Here is an 18,581-nt window from a genome sequence, read left to right on the forward strand (position 1 = left end):
GCTGAGATCCAGCCACTGCACTCCAGCCTGGGCGACAGAGCAAGACTCCGTCTCAAAAAAAAAAAAAAAAAAAAGACTTTCCCAGTCTCTACTTCATACTATTTTTCTCTGAGTATATGCTTGTCAACCATAAGGTTTTACTCAAGGGTTCTCCACCTTGAATGTATCACAGTTTGCTCCTGTGTGTTTGTGACATAGATGTAATTGATCACTGAAAGCACTACCACATTCATTGCATTCATAAGATTTTTATTCTGTGCAAATTCTACTATCTGCTGAGACTGAACTTCTGGCAACAGGCTGGCTGACAATGGCTACTTTGCTATCTGCTTGGAACTCACTGTTAGTTAACGAAGTCTGAGCTGCCACAGAAGGCATCTGCACAGTCACCATGTTAACAGAGTCTTTATCCTGTATGAGATCACTTGTATGTGATAAGCTATGACTCTCTGAGAAAGGATTTTCCAATTTGACTGAGCCTACACGTTTCTCTCTTGCATGCAGCATTCCCTTATGATAAACAAGGCATGACAAGTGGGAGAAAGCTTTCCCACAATCAGAGCATCCATAGGGTCTCTCCCCTGTATGAGTTCTCCGATGTCTGTTGAGACATGATTTATCTCTGAAAGCTTTCCCACAGTCACTGCATGTATAGGGTTTTTCTCCTGTGTGAATTCTCTGGTGGTTAATGAGACCCGACTTGTGTGAACAGGATTTTCCACACTCAGTACATACAAAGGGTGTCTTTCCTGTGTGAAATCTCTGATGGGATATTAAGCATGTCTTCTGGCTGAAGCCTTTCCCACATTCATTGCATACATAGGGTTTCTCTCCAGTGTGAGTACGTCGATGAATAAGGAGATTACCCTTTTGGATGAAGCCTTTTCCACATTCATTGCATATATAGGGTTTTTCTCCAGTGTGAATTCGCTGATGTACAATGAGATTTCCCTTCTGAATGAAGCCTTTTCCACAATCACTGCATATATATGACTTCTCTCCTGTGTGAGCTTTCTGATGCGCATTCAGCTGTGATTTCCAGCGGAATGCTTTGTCACATTCAGTGCATTCATAGGGTTTCTCTCCTGTATGAGTTCTCTGGTGTTCAGTGAGCCTGGACTTTTTGGAGAAGGCTTTCCCACACAGGCTGCATCCATGTGGTTTCTCTCCTGTATGAACTCTCTGATGATTAATGAGCCGAGACTTCTTGATGAAGCCTTTTCCACAATCACTGCATATATATGATTTCTCTCCTGTATGAATTTTCTGGTGCACATTGAGCTGTGATTTCCAGCGGAATGCTTTGTCACATTCAGTGCATTCATAGGGTTTCTCTCCTGTGTGATTTCTCTGGTGTTCAGTGAGCCCATACTTTCTGGAGAAGGCTTTCCCACATATACTGCATCCATGAGGTTTCTCTCCAGTGTGAACTCTCTGATGATAGACGAGGCGAGACTTCTTGAGGAAAGCCTTCCCGCACTCAGTGCATACATAGGGTTTATCTATCTTTTGAGTTTGCTGATGCTTAATGAATTGTGAATTTGTATTCGCAGAATTTCCACCTTCGGGGAAGTTCATTTCATTATGAAATTGTTCATGCTTGGCATGAAGGAAGGATTTCCCATCTCCATTAACCCCCACAGACTTCTTGATTTCATACCTTTTGTTCTGGTTGATTAAACTTAAATTTGATTTCAGTATTTTCCCATGTAAGTCAAATGCATCATGATTTTGCCTTAAAGGAAAATCACTTTTCCTCTGATGAATGATGTTTCCAAAGACATTATGTTTATGGCATTGTTCCACTCTCTTCAGACATCTTTGGTTTTGTGAGTGCATCTGTAGACGATTGTCAACTTTCTTGATTTCTAGGAAAGAAGAGAATAATAAATCTTTGCATGAGCATGGAATAGAACTGTTCCACAAATAGCTTTGTACAGGCTAGCTCTACTGACCACACTATTTCCATGGTTTAAAAAACTCTAAGTAGATATGCCTATTGTCACTTGGATAAGAATAAACCATTATAATTTAAACAAAGAAAAGAAAAAATAAAAGCAGTCAGTGTATAAACAAGGTAAATTTCTCAGGAAATGGCAAGTTAATTCCTGCTCACACTCATGCCAGAAACCTTACTATCATCTTTCATTTGTATGTTTGTCTCACACCCTTTGTCTACTTCAATAGGAAATTCCATATGTCCTCCTTTATAAATATATAGTAATCCCTCATCTGTGGGTGATATGTTCCAAGACCCCCCCACCATGGATGCCTGAAACTTTGAATCAAACTAAACCCTACATCCGTTATGTTTTTTCCTATACAGTGCATATACACCTATAATAAAGTTTATAAACTAGGCACAGCAAGAGATTAACAACAACAAATCATGAAATAGAAGAATTATAATAATAGGCCAGCATCACACTCTTGAGCATTGGAGACATTATCAAGTAAAACAAGGGTTACTTGAACACAAGCACTGTGATACCTTGACAGTTGATCTGATAACCAAGATGGCTACTAAGCGACACAGGTGGGTAGGGTACACAGCATGGATATGCTGGACAAAAAAATGATTCCTGTTCTAGGATGGAGCAGGATGGTGCAAGATTTCATGCTCCTTGGAATGGTGAGCAATGTAATTAAGAATTGTTTATTTCTGGAATTTCCCATTTAACATTTCCAGGCCATAGTTGACTGCAGGTAACTGAAACTGTAGAAAGAGAAACTGCGGATAACAGGGGACTCCTGTATCCTGCAACTAACTAACACTCACCCCCTCTACCTAGGTGGAAGAGAATCACTCTGTCTGGTACTATAGCAATAGCCTCCCAAGTGGACTTCAGGTTTCAACTCTGCCTTCTCCTGTATACTTTCTACAAAGTAGTCAAAGTGATCCTTTTAAATATAAATGACATCATGTCACTCTTCTACTCAAAACTCCCTCATGTTTCCTCATCTCATAATTTTTTTAAAAAAGTCATGGCCAGATGTGGTGGCTCATGCCTGTAATCCCAGCTCTTTGGGAGGCCGAGACATGCAGATCAGAAGGTCAGGAGATCAAGACCATCCTGGCCAACATGGTGAAACCCCGTCTCTACTAAAAATACAAAAATTAGCTGGGCATGGTGGCATGCAACTGTAGTTCCAGCTACTCGAGAGGCTGAGGCAGGAGAATTGCTTGAATCAGGTTTAATCACGGAGGCAGAGGTTACAATGAGCCGAGATCGTGCCACTGCACTCCAGCCTGGCGACAGAGAGACTCTGTCTCAAAAAAAAAAAAAAAAAAATCAAGTCATTAAAATGTCCTTGAAAGCTCATAGACCTGTCTACCCCAAACTCCAGATCCCATCACACTGTCCTTACCTCCATATTATCTCCAACCACTGCCCCTTTTGTTCACTCCTCTGTATTCACACAGGCTTCCTTAAAGTTCCTCAAACGCACACCTGCCTTAGGCCTTTGGACCTGCTATTTTGTCTACTTGGAAGGTAATTCACCTGAGGGATGTACTCACATCTCTCATATAGCTGCTCAAAGGCATCTCACCAAAGACCCATTCCCACTCCCGGCATCCCTCATTATGCTTTGTTATTGATCTTCCCAGCATTTTTCACCACAAGACATTTATCCATTTTGATTAATTTCGTGCCTCTTCCTTTTAGCATGTAATCTCCAAGAAGAATTTTGTTGTTGTTTTAGATGTTCACAGCTGTCAGGGCCCGTATGTAATAGGCTATCAAAAAATATTTAAGGCAATGAAACAAGGAAAGTATGGGACACACTGGGGAGGCTACTTCAAATGTAGTGCTTTAAATATAGTTGGCTTTGAATTTATGAAAAGGAAAAGGAAAGCAAACTCTGTGTAGGCAAGATGATATCATATCGTGGAGATTCAACTAGAATATCACTTGACAGATGAGAAATTTCCATCTTCTATGACTGCTATGATTCACTGGGACTCAATGCCATCAGACTATGGTAAGAACAGAAAAGCTTTAAGGGAATAAGCCCAGCAATATAATTTAAGAGAAACTAAATAATGGGCAGAATTAATGATTCCAAAAGACAATTGAAGCAAAGCAGGCATGAGGTTTAGTAATCTGGTTTGGGTTGGAAAGAGAATGAGAATTCTTCAAAACTCAATTGAAAGAACAAGGACTTTAAATACGGGAGCTGAGGAGGCAGGGAAGCTTCAAGGTAACCCTGTGGTGGCCAGGTCGACTCAAGGAGTTGACATGCAAGTGGGTAAAAAACATGGTACAAACATGTAAGTTAGGAAATATTAAGGGAGATGTCAATCTGAGAGTCTCCATAGAGAACAAGAACTTAAGTCATCAAAATGAAGGAAATTTTTAAAGGATATGAGAACAGAGCAAAATAAATGGAAGACAGAACCTCTGGAGGACCTCAGAGTGGGAGAAAAAAGAGAAGCTAAGGAAGCAAATACATGCAAAGCAACAGACCAAGTTACTAAGGGGGCACAGAGTCCAAGATAGTGTGGGAAGACCTTAGGAAAAAAAATCAACATTATCTAAAGGGGCAGAAAGGTATAGTGGCCAGGAAAGAGTGCTGATATCCAAGATCACTCTTTGGAGACAGACATGGAAGGAGGAATTTCATAGCAAGAGAAGTAGAATGAACAGGTAGAGATGCTCTGATGGGGGAACAAGAAATGATGAGATTTGAGAATCCTAAAAAGGAAGAAACCTTGAGAAAAACAAATCAAACCTAGATTAAATGAAGACTGATGAGGCTGGGTGTGGTGGCTCACACCTATAATCCCAGCACTTCAGGAGGCCGAAGCGGGTGGATCACCGGAGGTCAGGAGTTTGAGATCATCCTGGTCAACTTGGTGAAACCCCATCTCCACTGAAAATACAAAAAAACTTAGCTGGGTATAGTGGTGGGTGCCTGTGATCCCAGCTACTGGGGAGACTGAGGCAGGAGAATTGCTTCAACTGGGAGGCAGAGGATGCAGTGAGCCGAGATTGCACCACTGGGCTCCAGCCTGGGTGACAGAGTGAGACTCCATCTCAAAAAATAAAATAAAATAAATAAAAAATAAACAGTGATGAAATCCAAGAGGAGATAAAGAGGTAGATGTTCCTCTAAACACCTGAAGGAGAAAGAGCTTTTGTGTGGGGAGAGGGATACATGGAGGCCCTGTCCACACAGCCTCAGATGCCCTGACAGCTCAGATACTGCTGAACAACTATCATGTGACTTGCTAGCCACCCTCCTTGCTGGCTCTCACCCTGAACTCACCTGGACAGATTTGGCTGTGGATTTCATTTTCTACTGTCCATGGTTCTCCTTGTTCCAACTTGGAGAGTGCATCTGGCTTGCTGGCTTGATACCCTGTTCATAGGAAATGACAGACAACTTAGGCTCACTGAATTAAGCTGTGGTCTATCAACATGGGACCATGTTCTGTTTTAAGAACTATGTAATTTATGTGTCTGCAAAGCAAAGGGATTTCCCCTGTGAAGGGGGCACTTTATACTCTTTTATCTGGGGCTACGGAGAGGACAGATCTACCACTTGAGAGCACCACAGGCCCTCCACAGCTTTTGAAAGCTGAGAGAGCAAAGGCCTTTGACTGGGTACTCTCTGAGTGACACAGGGCAGCTGTCCTCACCCACTGACACCAGGTTGCTGTAGTTCTCCAACATCACGTCCCGGTACAGGTCCTTCTGAATAGGGCCGAGGAGCTGCCACTCCTCCCAGGTGAAGTCCACAGCCACATCCTCCAGGGTCAGTGATTCCTGTAGTAAGAGAGTCCTGCTTAATATGAAGTATTTCTCTTATTTATATGGAAGCAATGTGAAGGACATTGTTCTGCTCATTTTCACCAAATAGTCTGCATCTATATATCTAGGTGCTGTGATTTTTTAAAAAATACATTGTCATAGAGGCAAAATGCATCTCCAAAGTCTATCTACATTCAAAATCTGTCTCTAGCAAAATATTCTGTAATTGTGTAATTATCTATCATTTAATAAATCAGAAGTTTCTATAAGAACCAATCATTTAATCTTCTTGCTAATCCTCTTTTTTTTTTTTGAGCACATATTTGCCAGACACTAAATATATTTTAGCAGTATCAGGATGAATAAAGCATACTCCTTTATTCACCATGAATCTTCAATGAATCTTCATGTGCACTATCAGAATCAATCAGGAAGAAACCCCAAACACTACAAGATACTACATAATACATCAGTGTATTTTACATGTTAGGAGGAATAAAAGAATCTTTCCAAAACATGTCCAAAGAACAAGAGACAATTAAGTATTATTACCCCCTACTGCTAAATGTGACTGGCTTAAAAAATAAATAAATAGACCAGGCATGGTGGCTCACACCTGTAATCCCAGCACCTTGGGAGGCCTAGGGGGGCGGATCACCTGAGGTCAGCAGTTCCGAGACCAGCTTGCCCAAAATGGCAAAACCCCATCTTTACTAAAAATACAAAAATTAGCCAGGCATGGTGGCGCATGCCTGTAATCCCAGCTACTCGGGAGACTGAGGCAGGAGAATCACTTGAACCCAGGAGGCAAAGGTTGCAGTGAGCCGAGATCATGCCACTGTACTCCAGCCTGGGTGACAGAGCGAGACTCCATCTCAAAATAAATAAATAAATAAAAATAAAATAAATAATAAAAAAATAAAAAATATAAATATTATTCAAAAACCATACATACACATATGGTTTTGAAGTATTTATATTTACATTATCAGGCATGTAAGCAGCCTAACTGAAGAGATAGTCAATGAACTGGTAAGTAGATCTGAAAAAACTACCAAAAATGCAACAAAAGGACAGAATGATGCAATATATAAAAGACAGATTAATAAATACAGAGCATAGGTAAGGTCTAGCATGTACCAATTTAGTTTGTGAAAGAGCAAATAAGAGATTCAATTCTGACACCAACTCCTGGAAGACCCATAGGTTAAGGTTTCAGTCCCACAAGACCAACCTTACTTCAGACACCAGTCACAAGTGTGAGGTCCCCAGGTTACAAAGACTTTTGTCCCTTGGCTACAAATGTGGGGATTTCTGCAACCCACCTTGAGGTTCAATAATCTACTAGAACAACTCACAGAACTCAGGAAAGCACTTTACTATTACTGGTTTATTTACAACCCAGGAACAACCCAATGGAAAAGCTGCACAGGGCACGGTATGGTGGTGTATGGGCATAAATTTCCATGCTCTCTCTGCATGCACAAACCTCCCAGCACCTCAATGTGTTCACCAACCCAGCTCTCCAAACCCCGCTGTTTAGGGGTTTTTATGTTACACAGTCATGGTTGAATAAATCATTGGCCACTGGTGACTGAACTCAATCTCCAGCCTCTCTCTACTCCCTGGAGATTAGGGGTAAGGACTGAAAGTTCCAAGCTTCTAATCAAGGCTTGGTCTTTCTGGCAACCAGTCTCCATACTGAAGCTACCTAGGGGTCCACTGAGAGTAGTCTCGCTAGAAAAAAAGAGCACCAGGCATAGTGGCTCACAGCTGTAGTCCCAGAACTTTGCGAGGCCAAGGGAGACAGATTGCTTCAGCTCAGGAGTTAGAGACCAGTCTGTGCAACATGGTGAAACCCCATCTCTACAAAAAAAAAAATACAGAAAGTTAGCTGGGCCTGGTGGCACACACTCCCAGCTAGTTGGGAGGCTGAGATGGGATGATTGCTTGAGCCCAGGAGGCCAAGGCTGCAGTGAGCCAAGATTGCACCACCGCACTCCAGCTGGGTAACAAAGTGAGACCCTGTCTCAAAACAAAAACAAAAACAAAAAAGACCCTTATCATTCAGGAAATTCCAAGGGTTTTAGGAGCTCTATGCCAGGAACTGCAGACAAAGACCAAATATCTTTCTATGATACCACATGTGAACAATATAGTCCCGATCCTACTTTGCCTAGATGTTGAAATTAAAATCTAAATTTACTGATGCACAAATCCTAGTTTACCAATTTATACTTTTTCACTTAATTCAATTGACTTTTAAAGTTTTCCAGAAATCAATCATGTGATGAAGAAAAGAATAAAACAAACCAAAAGTCACCTGGGACTTGATCATTTTCTTCTGTTACTGGGAAATAGCCAGTAAGTAGGATGCTGTGTCTGTAGTCTTTCCTTGAGCTGCCCTCAATTTCTGGCTAGAAATCTTGGTCTCTGGTGAATTATATCACTGCAAAAGATGGTATCCAGGTCCTGAAACCTCCTCCTCACCTCACTTGAAGTGTCTTGCCCCTGAAGTCAGGAACTGCGGGCTGAAGAGTAAATTTATTTGAGTGTACATTCCCTGCAGGCCCAGGTGCTGTCACTGCTGCTGTGTACTCACCTTAATGCAAGGCCATCTCTAACTGTCCCTTTATTTGGGGCCCCAGAAGTTTTTACCCACCCTGGGGCAACAACAAATCCTGGGGCAACAAAATATAACATTCTATATGTATGACCAATACATTTACAACCTGTCTTTCTTCTGTGAAATGGAAGTGGGGTGACTGTGAGAGGAGAGTTGGGAAAGGAGAACCAGCGCCAACAGGATGCTGCAACACGAAGAGACTTCTTAGATCAGGTTTTAGAAAAAGGACAGAGAAGGTGAGGGTTTGGATATTTATTTCTTTAAAACCACATGTCCGCATGCCTGGTCAAAAGTCATCATACACCTCACATGTAGGCATGCCTCAGTTTGAAGACAAATGTACTAAGCCAAGCAGAGGCACTGTCTTATTTGATTTCTCATGACTACCTACTGTGTTATATCCTTATAAGGTATCAGTCATTATTTTCCATTCCAATATTGACCTAAGGCTTACAGATTTAACTATATTGTCCAAAAACAGAAGTAAAATCTGAACCGACACGGCCTGTCTCCAAGAACATGACCTTAGCCACTCTGAATTCCTTTGGACCGCATACCGTCATCATACATCTAAGCTCTCTTTGCTACTACCTTGAGGGAGTTTCATTCATCATGGAAGATGGCCAGTGTCACAGACATATACTGTGACCTTCTGACATCAGCACTGCCAACAGTGACACCGGCACAAAGACAAATGGAAAAGCTGCACGCTACACCCCTGGCCTGAAAGCAGCAGGTCAGAGAGTGGCAGCCCCAGAGGCTTTCTTTAGGCCCAATTCTAAAACTCAAGTAAGAGACTCACATGGTGAGAGCATCAACTGGATGAAGTCAACCTGAGCTTTCCTTCTACCTGGATGGAATCATTGTAACAAGCTCCCGGTGGCCCTCCTGCATGCTCCAAACCCACAGGGCCTGCACTGACGCATCCTCTAACCCACAGCTGCAAATGCTCCCCTTCCGTCTGCAGTCTCAGAAGCACATAATTGTGGCAAGAGATGTTTCACACTTTTCTTCTTAGAATGCCACCAGTGGAAAGGTGCGGAACCCAAATGATCTAATATTCCTGGGCAGGAGGCGGTGGATGCAACATTTCAGTGACACCCAGGGTATGCATTTCAAATGGCAAGGCTTCCTTTCCCATGAGCTTCCACAACCCCTTTCCCAGGAATAGCTGAAGAGCTTCTACTTCACTTTTGACCCTTACGAGCTTTCTGGAGAATGTAATCACACCTGTTTGCTCCAGTGGCTAGGTCCTTTCCCTGGAGGAGTACATTTCCTGAAAACTCATGTATGTATAGGAAGCCATAAAGAAAATTTCCATAAATTCTAAAGCATCATTACCAAACAGGACATGTTCACAAATCATCATCATATGAAAGAAACAACAAAGAAAAGTATATTTAAAAAATTAAAAAAACATAAAACAAGACTATATATTAATTTTGGATATGTACACATTTAATAAAACATGTATTATATGAAATTAGTTCAAGAGAATAGTTATCCCTAGGGATGGAGGAGAGGAAAGGGGGTGGATTAGAGGATATCACTGAAGGTGCACTTGCATCAGCTTATTTCTTTTCTAAAAGTACCAACAACAGAAAAAACAAAATCAAGTATACTGTGGAGGAAAATCTCAGTGAGTAAAAATGGCAGAGTAGATAGGTCCAAGGGTCCGTCCCTCTACATAAAAATCAAAAACTCAAGTAAAAAAACTATCAAAAAATCAAGTAAAAACAATAAAAAACGAAACAAAAACTTGGTCAGGACTCTGAAAAACAGTCAAAGGTTCACAACAACAGAGCAAATGTTGAATCAAAAAAAAGGCAACTGGCCGGGCATGGTGGCTTATGCTCCCTATAATCCCAGCACTTTGGGAGGCGGAGGCAGGAGGATCACTTGAGCCCAGGAGTTTGAGTCTGCGGTGAGCCATGATCTCGTCACTGTACTCCACCCTGGCTGACAGAGTGAGACCCTGTCTCAAAAATAAAAATAAAAAATTGATTGTTGTCTTTTCTAACTACCTGAAGGACCTACGCAACAGGCCCCTTCCTGTTTTGGAACTCACTCAGGGAGGAAAAGTAATGGGCATTTTTCAAAAACTTTGTGAAGCAGAACAACAACCTTCAGCTGCCTGGGGCAAAAGACTACACTTGAGCCATAGAGGAAAGGTTGAGAGAAAAAGCTAGGAGGAAAGTGTCTTGGGGAAATCATGCCATTCAAAAGCACTCGTATAGACTGAGGAATTTATAAAGCCACATGCACGCACAGGGGAGGATGTTGGCTGAGAAAAGACCTGAGAAGACTAAACATTCCTTCTGGCTGATGTCTACAGGTTCAGTGCAAGCAGGAAGTGAAGGGTAGGGCAGGTTTATAGATGCCCTGGCTAATCATTAAAGGAGTAGCCCAGCACACAATCCACAACCACAAAAATATTATACTAAGTGAAAATGTCAGACATTCAGGTGCAGGAGCTCACACCTGTAATCCCAGCACTTTGGGAGGCCAAGGTGGGCGGATTGCTTTGAGCTCAAAAGTTCAAGACCAGCCTGGGCAACATGAAGAAACTCCATCTCTACAAGTTTAAAAATTAGCCAGGCATGGTGGTGTGCGCCTATAATCCCAGCTATTAGGGTGGCTGAGGCATGAGAATTGCTTGAGCCCAGGAGGCAGAGGTTGCAGTGAGCCAAGAGTGCACCACTGCACTCCAGCCTGGGCAACAGAGTGAGACCCTGTCTCAAAAAAAAAGAAAATATCAGGCACTAAATGTCACATGATTTCATTTATATAAAATACCCAGATTAGGTAAATACATAGAGACAGAAAGCACACTGGCCAGGTGCGGTGGCTCATGCCTGTAATCCCAGGACTTTGGGAGGCCGAGGCGGGCAGATCATCTGAGATCAGGAGTTCGAGACCAGCCCGACCAACATAGAGAAACCCAGTCTCTACTAAAAATACAAAATTAGCCGGGTGTGGTGGCGCATGCCTGTAATCCTAGCTGAGGCAGGAGAATTGCTTGAACCCGGGAGGCAGAGGCTGTGGTGAGGTGAGATCAAGCCATTGCACTTCAGCCAGGGCAACAAGAGTGAAACTCTGTTTCAAAAAAAAAAATGTTGGGAGCTGAAAAGGCCAAAGGGATGGTGATCAACTCAGCATTCCACTGGAGGCTACATGATCAAACAGCGAACTGTTTATCATAAGTACAGAATGTGGGCAAACTTGCTTCTGTACCTGTCCCAGAAAGTTTGCTGAGGGCCATCACTCCCTGGCGCCAGGCTCCTTGAGGCTATCTACAGGGACATCTAGAGCCTATTGTTAAAGGAATGCAGTCTCACAAGCCTGCTGTGAACCAAAGGGCCCGACTGACAATTACTCAATAATCACCTGCCTCTCCCCCAACCCCCCGCCCCCTGCTTCTCTCTATCTCTTTTGCCTAATAAATACAGAGGGCTGCATAAAGCTCAGGGCCCTTGTCCACTAGAGGCAAGGTGCCCCGACCCCTTCTTCCAAATATACTCTTTTGTCTTTGTCTTTTATTCTAGCGTTTGCCCCGCTTTGTTCAGTCCACCAGGGATTGTGGTCGGTTACAAGTGGCGCTCCGAACAGCGACAGAATCAGGCGCTCTACGAAACCAGACAGAAAGCACACGGGTGGTTTCCAGGGTCTACTGGGGGGGAGAATGTGAAGTGACTGCAAGTGGTAGTTGTACAACACTGTGAATGTACTAAGAGCCACTGCACTGTTGACTTTAAAATGATTAATTTGATGTCTTGTGAATTTTACCTCAATTCAAAAAATTAAATACATCCTATAAAAGTTCTATGAATGAAGAAAAAAAGTTCTATGAAACTATAAAAGCACACTCTCTAAAGTGAAGAGCAGTATCAAAGATGTACAGGATCACTATCACTATTTTAACTATTCTGGAAATGCTACCCAATTAGTTCGATAAAGAATCAAGTATAAATCATCAATATTAAAGAAGAGGAAACAAATTATATGACTAAGCAAGAGTGACAGTTTTATAGATTCAATTGAACATACATAAAAAAATAAGTTTTTATTCAGATTGATGATTTCATATCTAAAAGTTGCAAGCATTCCAAAATAGACATACTTCTTTGTCAGTATTAAGTGACTAAACAATTTTGGAAATAACACTTTGCATTGAATACTTTCATTGGAGATATTACTAGAACCCAAAACCCACCTTGGGAATTTTTGCAAAGGATATAGTAACACATGCATGCAAAGTTGGTCTAAAGGATTCAGGTCTATTAACAGAGGATTAATTGGCTGATTAGAAATACACACATCCAGTGAAATGGAGCTATCTAGCTATTAGAAATACTAACAATTCTATATTTAGTAAAAATACAGGTACCTCAGTTACATATATCATAAGTATATGAAAAGTGGCTCAACATAAGTCTCCATAAAAATGCAAATCGAAACCATAATGAGATACCATCTAACACCCATTAGAATGCCTGCAATAAAAAACCAAAAATAACAAGTGTTGGCGGGTATATTGTGGCAATGGAAACCCTCAAATATGGCTGGTGGAAATGTTCAATGGTGCAGCCACTTTGGGAAAGTCTGGTAGTTCCTCAAATGGTTAAACATACCATATGACCCAGCAACTCCATTTCTACGCTTATATATAAGAGAAATAAAAACAATAAAAGCTTACACACAAATGTTTATAGCACATTATTTATAATAGCCAAAAAGGGGAAATAATCCAAAAGTCCATCAACTGACGAAAGGGTAAATACAAGGTGCTATATCCATACCATGAAATACTATTCTGGCATTAAAAAAAAATGAAGTACAGATACATGCTCCAACACAGACAAACCTTAAAAACATTTTACTATGTAGGCCGGGCACAGTGGCTCACACCTGTAATCCCAGCACTTTAGGAGGCTGAGGCAGGCAGATCAACTGAAGTCAGGAGTTTGAGACCAGCCTGACCAACAGGTCGAAACTCTGTCTCTACTAATAATACAAAAATTAGCCATGTGTAGTGGCATGTGCCTGTAATCCCAGCTACTTGGGAGGCTGAGGCAGGAGAATCACTTGAACTTGGGAGGTGGAAGTTGCAGTGAGCTGAGATCGCGCCACTGCACTCCAGCCTGGGTGACAGAGTAAGACTCTGTCTTAGAAAAAAAAAAAAAAAATTATGCTATGTGAAAGAAAGCAGTCACAAAAGACCACATACTATATTGTGGCATTTACATGAAATGAAATAAGAGTAAATTAGAAGAAAACAGAAAGGTCAAAATAAGCAAATCTATAGAGACAGAAAGTAGATTAGTGAGTACTTAGTGGTAGAGCATAGGGAGTGGAAACACAAGGGTACGGGGCTTCTTTTTAAGTGATGAAAATGTTCTAAAATTGACTTTGGTGATGGCTGCACGTAGTAAAAGCCACTGAATTATACAGTATGTGACTAATAGAAGTGTAATTTGGAAAAGCTGTCAGTAGAACTTAATTATGATAAACTTACTAAAATATTTAGGGGCAAATGTATGAACGTCTGCAACTTACTTTGAAATGCCCCAAAAAAGCAAAGCAATATTTTACAAGATGGATAAATGTGGCCGGGTGAGGTGGCTCACACCTGGAATCCCAGCACTTTAGGAGGCGAAGGAGAGAGGATCACTTGAGGTCAGGAGTTCAAGATCAGTATGGACAACATAGTGAGATGCCATCTCTACAAAATGAAAAAAAGATGGATTAATGATGAGTAGAAGAATGATATACAGATAGATACGTAATAAAAGAAACACAATAAAATGATGATAAAATCCAGGTGGTAGGCATACAGGTATTCAACTGTAAAGTTCTTTAAATCGTGTTATATGTTTGAAAAGTTTTGTAACCTGGAGAACAGGGAAGCTTGTTCAGTAAGGTGACCAAAAACAATGTAAATATTTTATAAACTAATTGCTCTTCTATGTAAGAGTAAATTGGAAGAGAACAGAAAGGTCAAAAATAAAAACACACCATTTACAACTGCAAAAAAATTAAAAACCAAGGTGCTGATGAGGGTCAGGGAGAAACATGTTTGGGTAAACACAGAAATCATAACCGGTTCTTAAAAGTGATACGTGAACTTTTTAAGTCTTAAAATTCTATCTAAATATATCCATATACTTAGTGATTCAAGTCGCAATGGTGCACTTGAATCTTGATGGTATACTATTACAGAAACCTTTAAAAAAATTTTTTAAACAAAAACATGTATGATATGTTTACTATAAGAACATTTATAATATAAAATTAAATAAGGCAAATTATACCAATGTTTCAGTAGTTTATCTGAATTGTGAAAATCAAGCATAGAAAACAAATTGAAATATACAAAAATCTTATCAAAAGTCATTACTGGGGAACACATTTTGGGATAAGAGAGATGTTGTTTTACTTGTGTCAGAACCTGAAAGAAAATATTTATGTGTGTGTATACATACATTCACACAGTAACTTGAGGAGGAAGGACGAAAATCTTTATCTTTAATAGAAACCTTATCATTTTCTTGTTTTTTCCCTTCTCTTTTCTTTTTCTGTCTTTCTTTTTCTTTTTCTTTCTGTTGAGACAGGGCCTCACTCTGTTGCCCAGGCTGGAGTGCAGTGGCTCAATCATGGTTCACTGCAGCCTAGACCTCCCCAGGGTCAGCTGATCCTCCCACCTCAGCCTGCGAGTAGCTGGGACTACAGGCATGTGTCATCACACCCAGTTAATTTTTGTATTTTTTGGAGAGACAGGCTGTGTTGTTCAGGCTGGTCTCCAACTCCTAGGCTCAAGCAATCCGCCCACTTTGGCCTCCCAAATGCTGGGAATACAGGTGTGAGCTACCGCGCCAGATGTGATTAATCTTTGATCTTCCCCAAGGTTTCCTATTTACCAGGATGAGAGGAAGGAGAGATGCGAGAAGTCAAATGAGGTCTGTAAACCAGTCCTTGCAGAGAAACTTAAAAGGGACTGAGAGGGAATGTACCGTTGGACTTCAACACACACACTAATCAGGATGTCCCGGCTGCCAAGGTTTCAGCCTTCACAAGTGTCTCCACGACTCTCACATCTAGACCTCCCTAACACTGGTCACACCCCCTAAGATTAATCCCAAAACCTGGACCACACACCCAGGTTCACATGAACCCGCACTCCTCCTCACTGAGTCACATATTAAATCCTGATTACAGCCTGGAGCAAAGGCTCACGCCTGTAATCCCAGCACTTTGGGAGGCCAAGGTGAGAGGATCGTTTGAGGCCAGGAATTGGAGACCTGTGGGGAAAAGAAAGAGATCAGCCTGTTACTGTGTCTATATAGAAGGAAGTAGACATAAGAGACTCCATTGGGCTCTGTATTTGAGATGCTGTTAATCTGTGACCTTACCTCCAACTTTGTCCTTGAAAGAGACATGTGCGAAAGTGACTTAAGGTTAAAAGGATTTTGGGCTGTGCAGAATGTGCTTTGTTAAACAAGTGCCTAAAGGCTGCTTGTGGTTAAAGGTCATCACCATTCTCTTAAATCTCAAAATAGAGAAAAACATTTGTCTCCTGCCCCTCCCTGGGCAATGGTTTGTTTACTAAGCAAGGAGAAAACCGCCTTTAGGAATAAGGTGGGGCTTGCTGGAGCAATACTGCTAAAAGGTTTATGGAGATGTTCGCATATGCATCTCAAGGCACAGCATTTTCCTTTAATTTTATTTATGTTACAAGGATTTTTGTTCATATGTCTTACTGCTGACCTCCCTACGATGACCCTATTTTCCAGCCACTCCCTTATCTCTTTGATGGTAAAGATAATGATCAATAAATACTAAGGGAATTCAGAGGCCGGTGCCGGCGTGGGTCCTCTGTAAGCTAAGCGCCGGTCCCCTGGGTCCCGCTTTTCTTTCTCTATACTTTGTCTCTGTGTATTATTTCCTTTTCTCAAGTCTCTCGTTCCACCTAACGAGAAGCACCCACAAGTGTGGAGGGGCAGGCCACCCCTTCAGAGACCAGCCTGGGCAACATAGTGAGACCCCCATCTCTGCAATAAGTAAATAGATAGATAGATAGGCGTGGTGGCGCTCACCTGTAGTCCAAGCTACTCGGGAAAGCTAAGGTGGGAAGATCACCTGAGCCCCGGGAGCTGGAGGCTGCAGTGAGCCACGGTTGCGCCACTGCACTCAAGCCTGTGTGACAGAGCGAGACCCTGTCTCAAAAATAAAAAATAATATCCCGAATCCGCGGCAGACACCGTTTTCCTTGACAAAAACCACTCCTCACTTCAGTCCTCAACCACCGAGCCCTACAGAATGACCCGCAAAGGCACCAAACCCTGATCACGGACTTCCAGGCGTTGCTCTCGACAGACTGACCATTGACCACTGGGATCCCTCAGGGCTGAATCCGGAGACGCCCCAACCCCAATATCCCGACTCCCACTTGCTCCAGCTTCCCCCACAAACTCCACGACTCCGCACTAAACGGACGCCCACAGACACCCTCCTCTCCTCATCCTGACAGACGGACCCACATACAGACCTGATTTTCCGGGGAACCCACCGACACTTCCCAGAGCCTGCACTTTTCCTGAATTCTTCCACTTCTGGACCCTCCCACAGCCGCCAAGCCGGCCTACGGCGGCCGACGAAGGTCTGAAGTTTCAGGTGTACGGAGCACGGGCGACTGGGAGGTAATAAGTTCGCGTCCTCTCGTCACGGCTGTTGAAGGCGGCCATCTTTGAATCCTGCATGTACGGAAGGTAAAGTGGATCTTCTCTGCCCAAGTATGCAGGGATGGCTCGGGACCGTGAAGAACCCCATATTTTGGCACCTAAATCCTGCGCTCAAGTTTCATTTATTTTCAGAGGCTCGCGCTTAGCCAAGACAAACACGGCATGGGCTACGTGCACCTTAGCGGGCTGGGGAGAAAAGTCATCCGCTTTGCACAAAGAATGACGGGAGTGACACAATGGGCGCGGCCATCTTAGAAGTTAGGTGTCCGTACAAGTGAAAACGCTGTCTCCCCTGAGGAAAAAGAGCAATCGCACCCTGAGTCATATACCGCGAAAACGCTTCTAACTACGTGGGCAAGAGGAAGATTTTTGAGGACAAAAAGGGTGTGGAGAAGCAATTGAGGTACGAGGATATTGTTCACCCCGTCAACGGAAAGTGAAAAAACAGCGACCAGCTGGAACCTTATTTACGTTTGAGGGACATGGTCACCGCCCAGTGCAGGTAAGGAGAGCAGCCAGGAGCCAACAGGAAAAGGGAATCCAGTGTGGGAGGCGGGAATTTTTCTTAAGAGAGGAGAAGGGCTTCCCTCTGCTGGAGGTGGAGTCAATCTTAAGGTCGGGGCTTTCCGAGAACCAAGTGCCTAAAATTCTGTAAGGAATAAATAAGACGACTCTGGGAGAATGAAAAGTTGTGCAAGCCCGGGCGCGACGGCGCGCACGTGTGTAGTCCCAGCTACTGGGGAAACCGAGGCAGGAAGATCGCTTGAGCCCAGTAGTTCCAGGCTGCAGTGAGCTATGATCGCACCTATCAATAGCCACTGCACCACGCAGCCTTGGCAACCCCTTCTTGAGGAAAAAAAGAAAAAAGAAAAAAAAAAAAAAAGTTGTGCAAGAAAAGAAATCATAGAATACTACCTAACTGACCTATAAATATTATTTACATAGTCATCATAACGTAAATTCTAATTCTGATCCAACCTAAATTAAGACAATTCCATTGGAAGAATGAGAAGGAAATTCCTGCGTGTAGTGGAGTGTTTATATTTCTAACAAGAGTTTTCATGTGTCCTTCATGATAAATCTATAGAAAATGACCCAAAATGCAAACTCCATTTCAGAAACATACCATGTTACTTAAAATATCGAATCTGTGAAGAGTAAAAAGCTTTACAGAACTATATGACTCCTTAGGAGAATTGCAAAATAAAAGCAAGAATTTTATGACTCAGGAATTCCACTCCTAAATATTTATTCAACAGTGATGAAACTATATGTCCTCACAAAGTCTCACAAGAATGTTCTTGGCCCTTTTATGCATAATACCCTGAACAGGAAACAGTCCAAGTGTCCATCAGTAGATGAATGTGTAAGCAAATTGTAATATAATCATACCCTGGAATACTACTCAACAATAATAAAAGAACAAATCACAGATGTATGCACCAATATAGATAAATGTCA

At 42.2% G+C, this 18,581-nt stretch overlaps 1 protein-coding gene across 5 annotated transcripts; it reads right to left on the reverse strand.

Annotated features, from left to right (window-relative positions):
* Nucleotides 1-228: 228 nt before the first annotated feature.
* Nucleotides 229-17,249, reverse strand: ZNF613 (zinc finger protein 613). 5 transcript variants are annotated; one of them, XM_011946212.1, is made up of 6 exons: nucleotides 16,928-17,249; nucleotides 13,939-14,104; nucleotides 8,080-8,287; nucleotides 5,645-5,771; nucleotides 5,272-5,364; nucleotides 229-1,868 (listed from the first exon to the last, which is right to left on the reverse strand). In XM_011946212.1, the coding sequence occupies exons 3-6, from the start codon at nucleotides 8,092-8,094 to the stop codon at nucleotides 250-252; spliced, it is 1,854 nt and encodes a 617-aa protein (XP_011801602.1). In that variant the 5' UTR covers nucleotides 8,095-8,287; nucleotides 13,939-14,104; nucleotides 16,928-17,249; the 3' UTR covers nucleotides 229-249. The 5 variants fall into 5 exon arrangements, with proteins under 5 accessions (XP_011801602.1, XP_011801605.1, XP_011801604.1 ...); XM_011946215.1 differs by lacking the exon at nucleotides 8,080-8,287 and adding an exon at nucleotides 16,476-16,575 and having other exon boundaries at nucleotides 16,928-17,033; XM_011946214.1 differs by lacking the exon at nucleotides 8,080-8,287 and having other exon boundaries at nucleotides 16,928-17,018.
* Between the last annotated feature and the right edge of the window lie 1,332 nt (nucleotides 17,250-18,581).

Source organism: Colobus angolensis, unplaced genomic scaffold (genome assembly GCF_000951035.1).
Source record: "Colobus angolensis palliatus isolate OR3802 unplaced genomic scaffold, Cang.pa_1.0 Scaffold25, whole genome shotgun sequence".
Lineage (NCBI taxonomy): Eukaryota > Metazoa > Chordata > Mammalia > Primates > Cercopithecidae > Colobus > Colobus angolensis.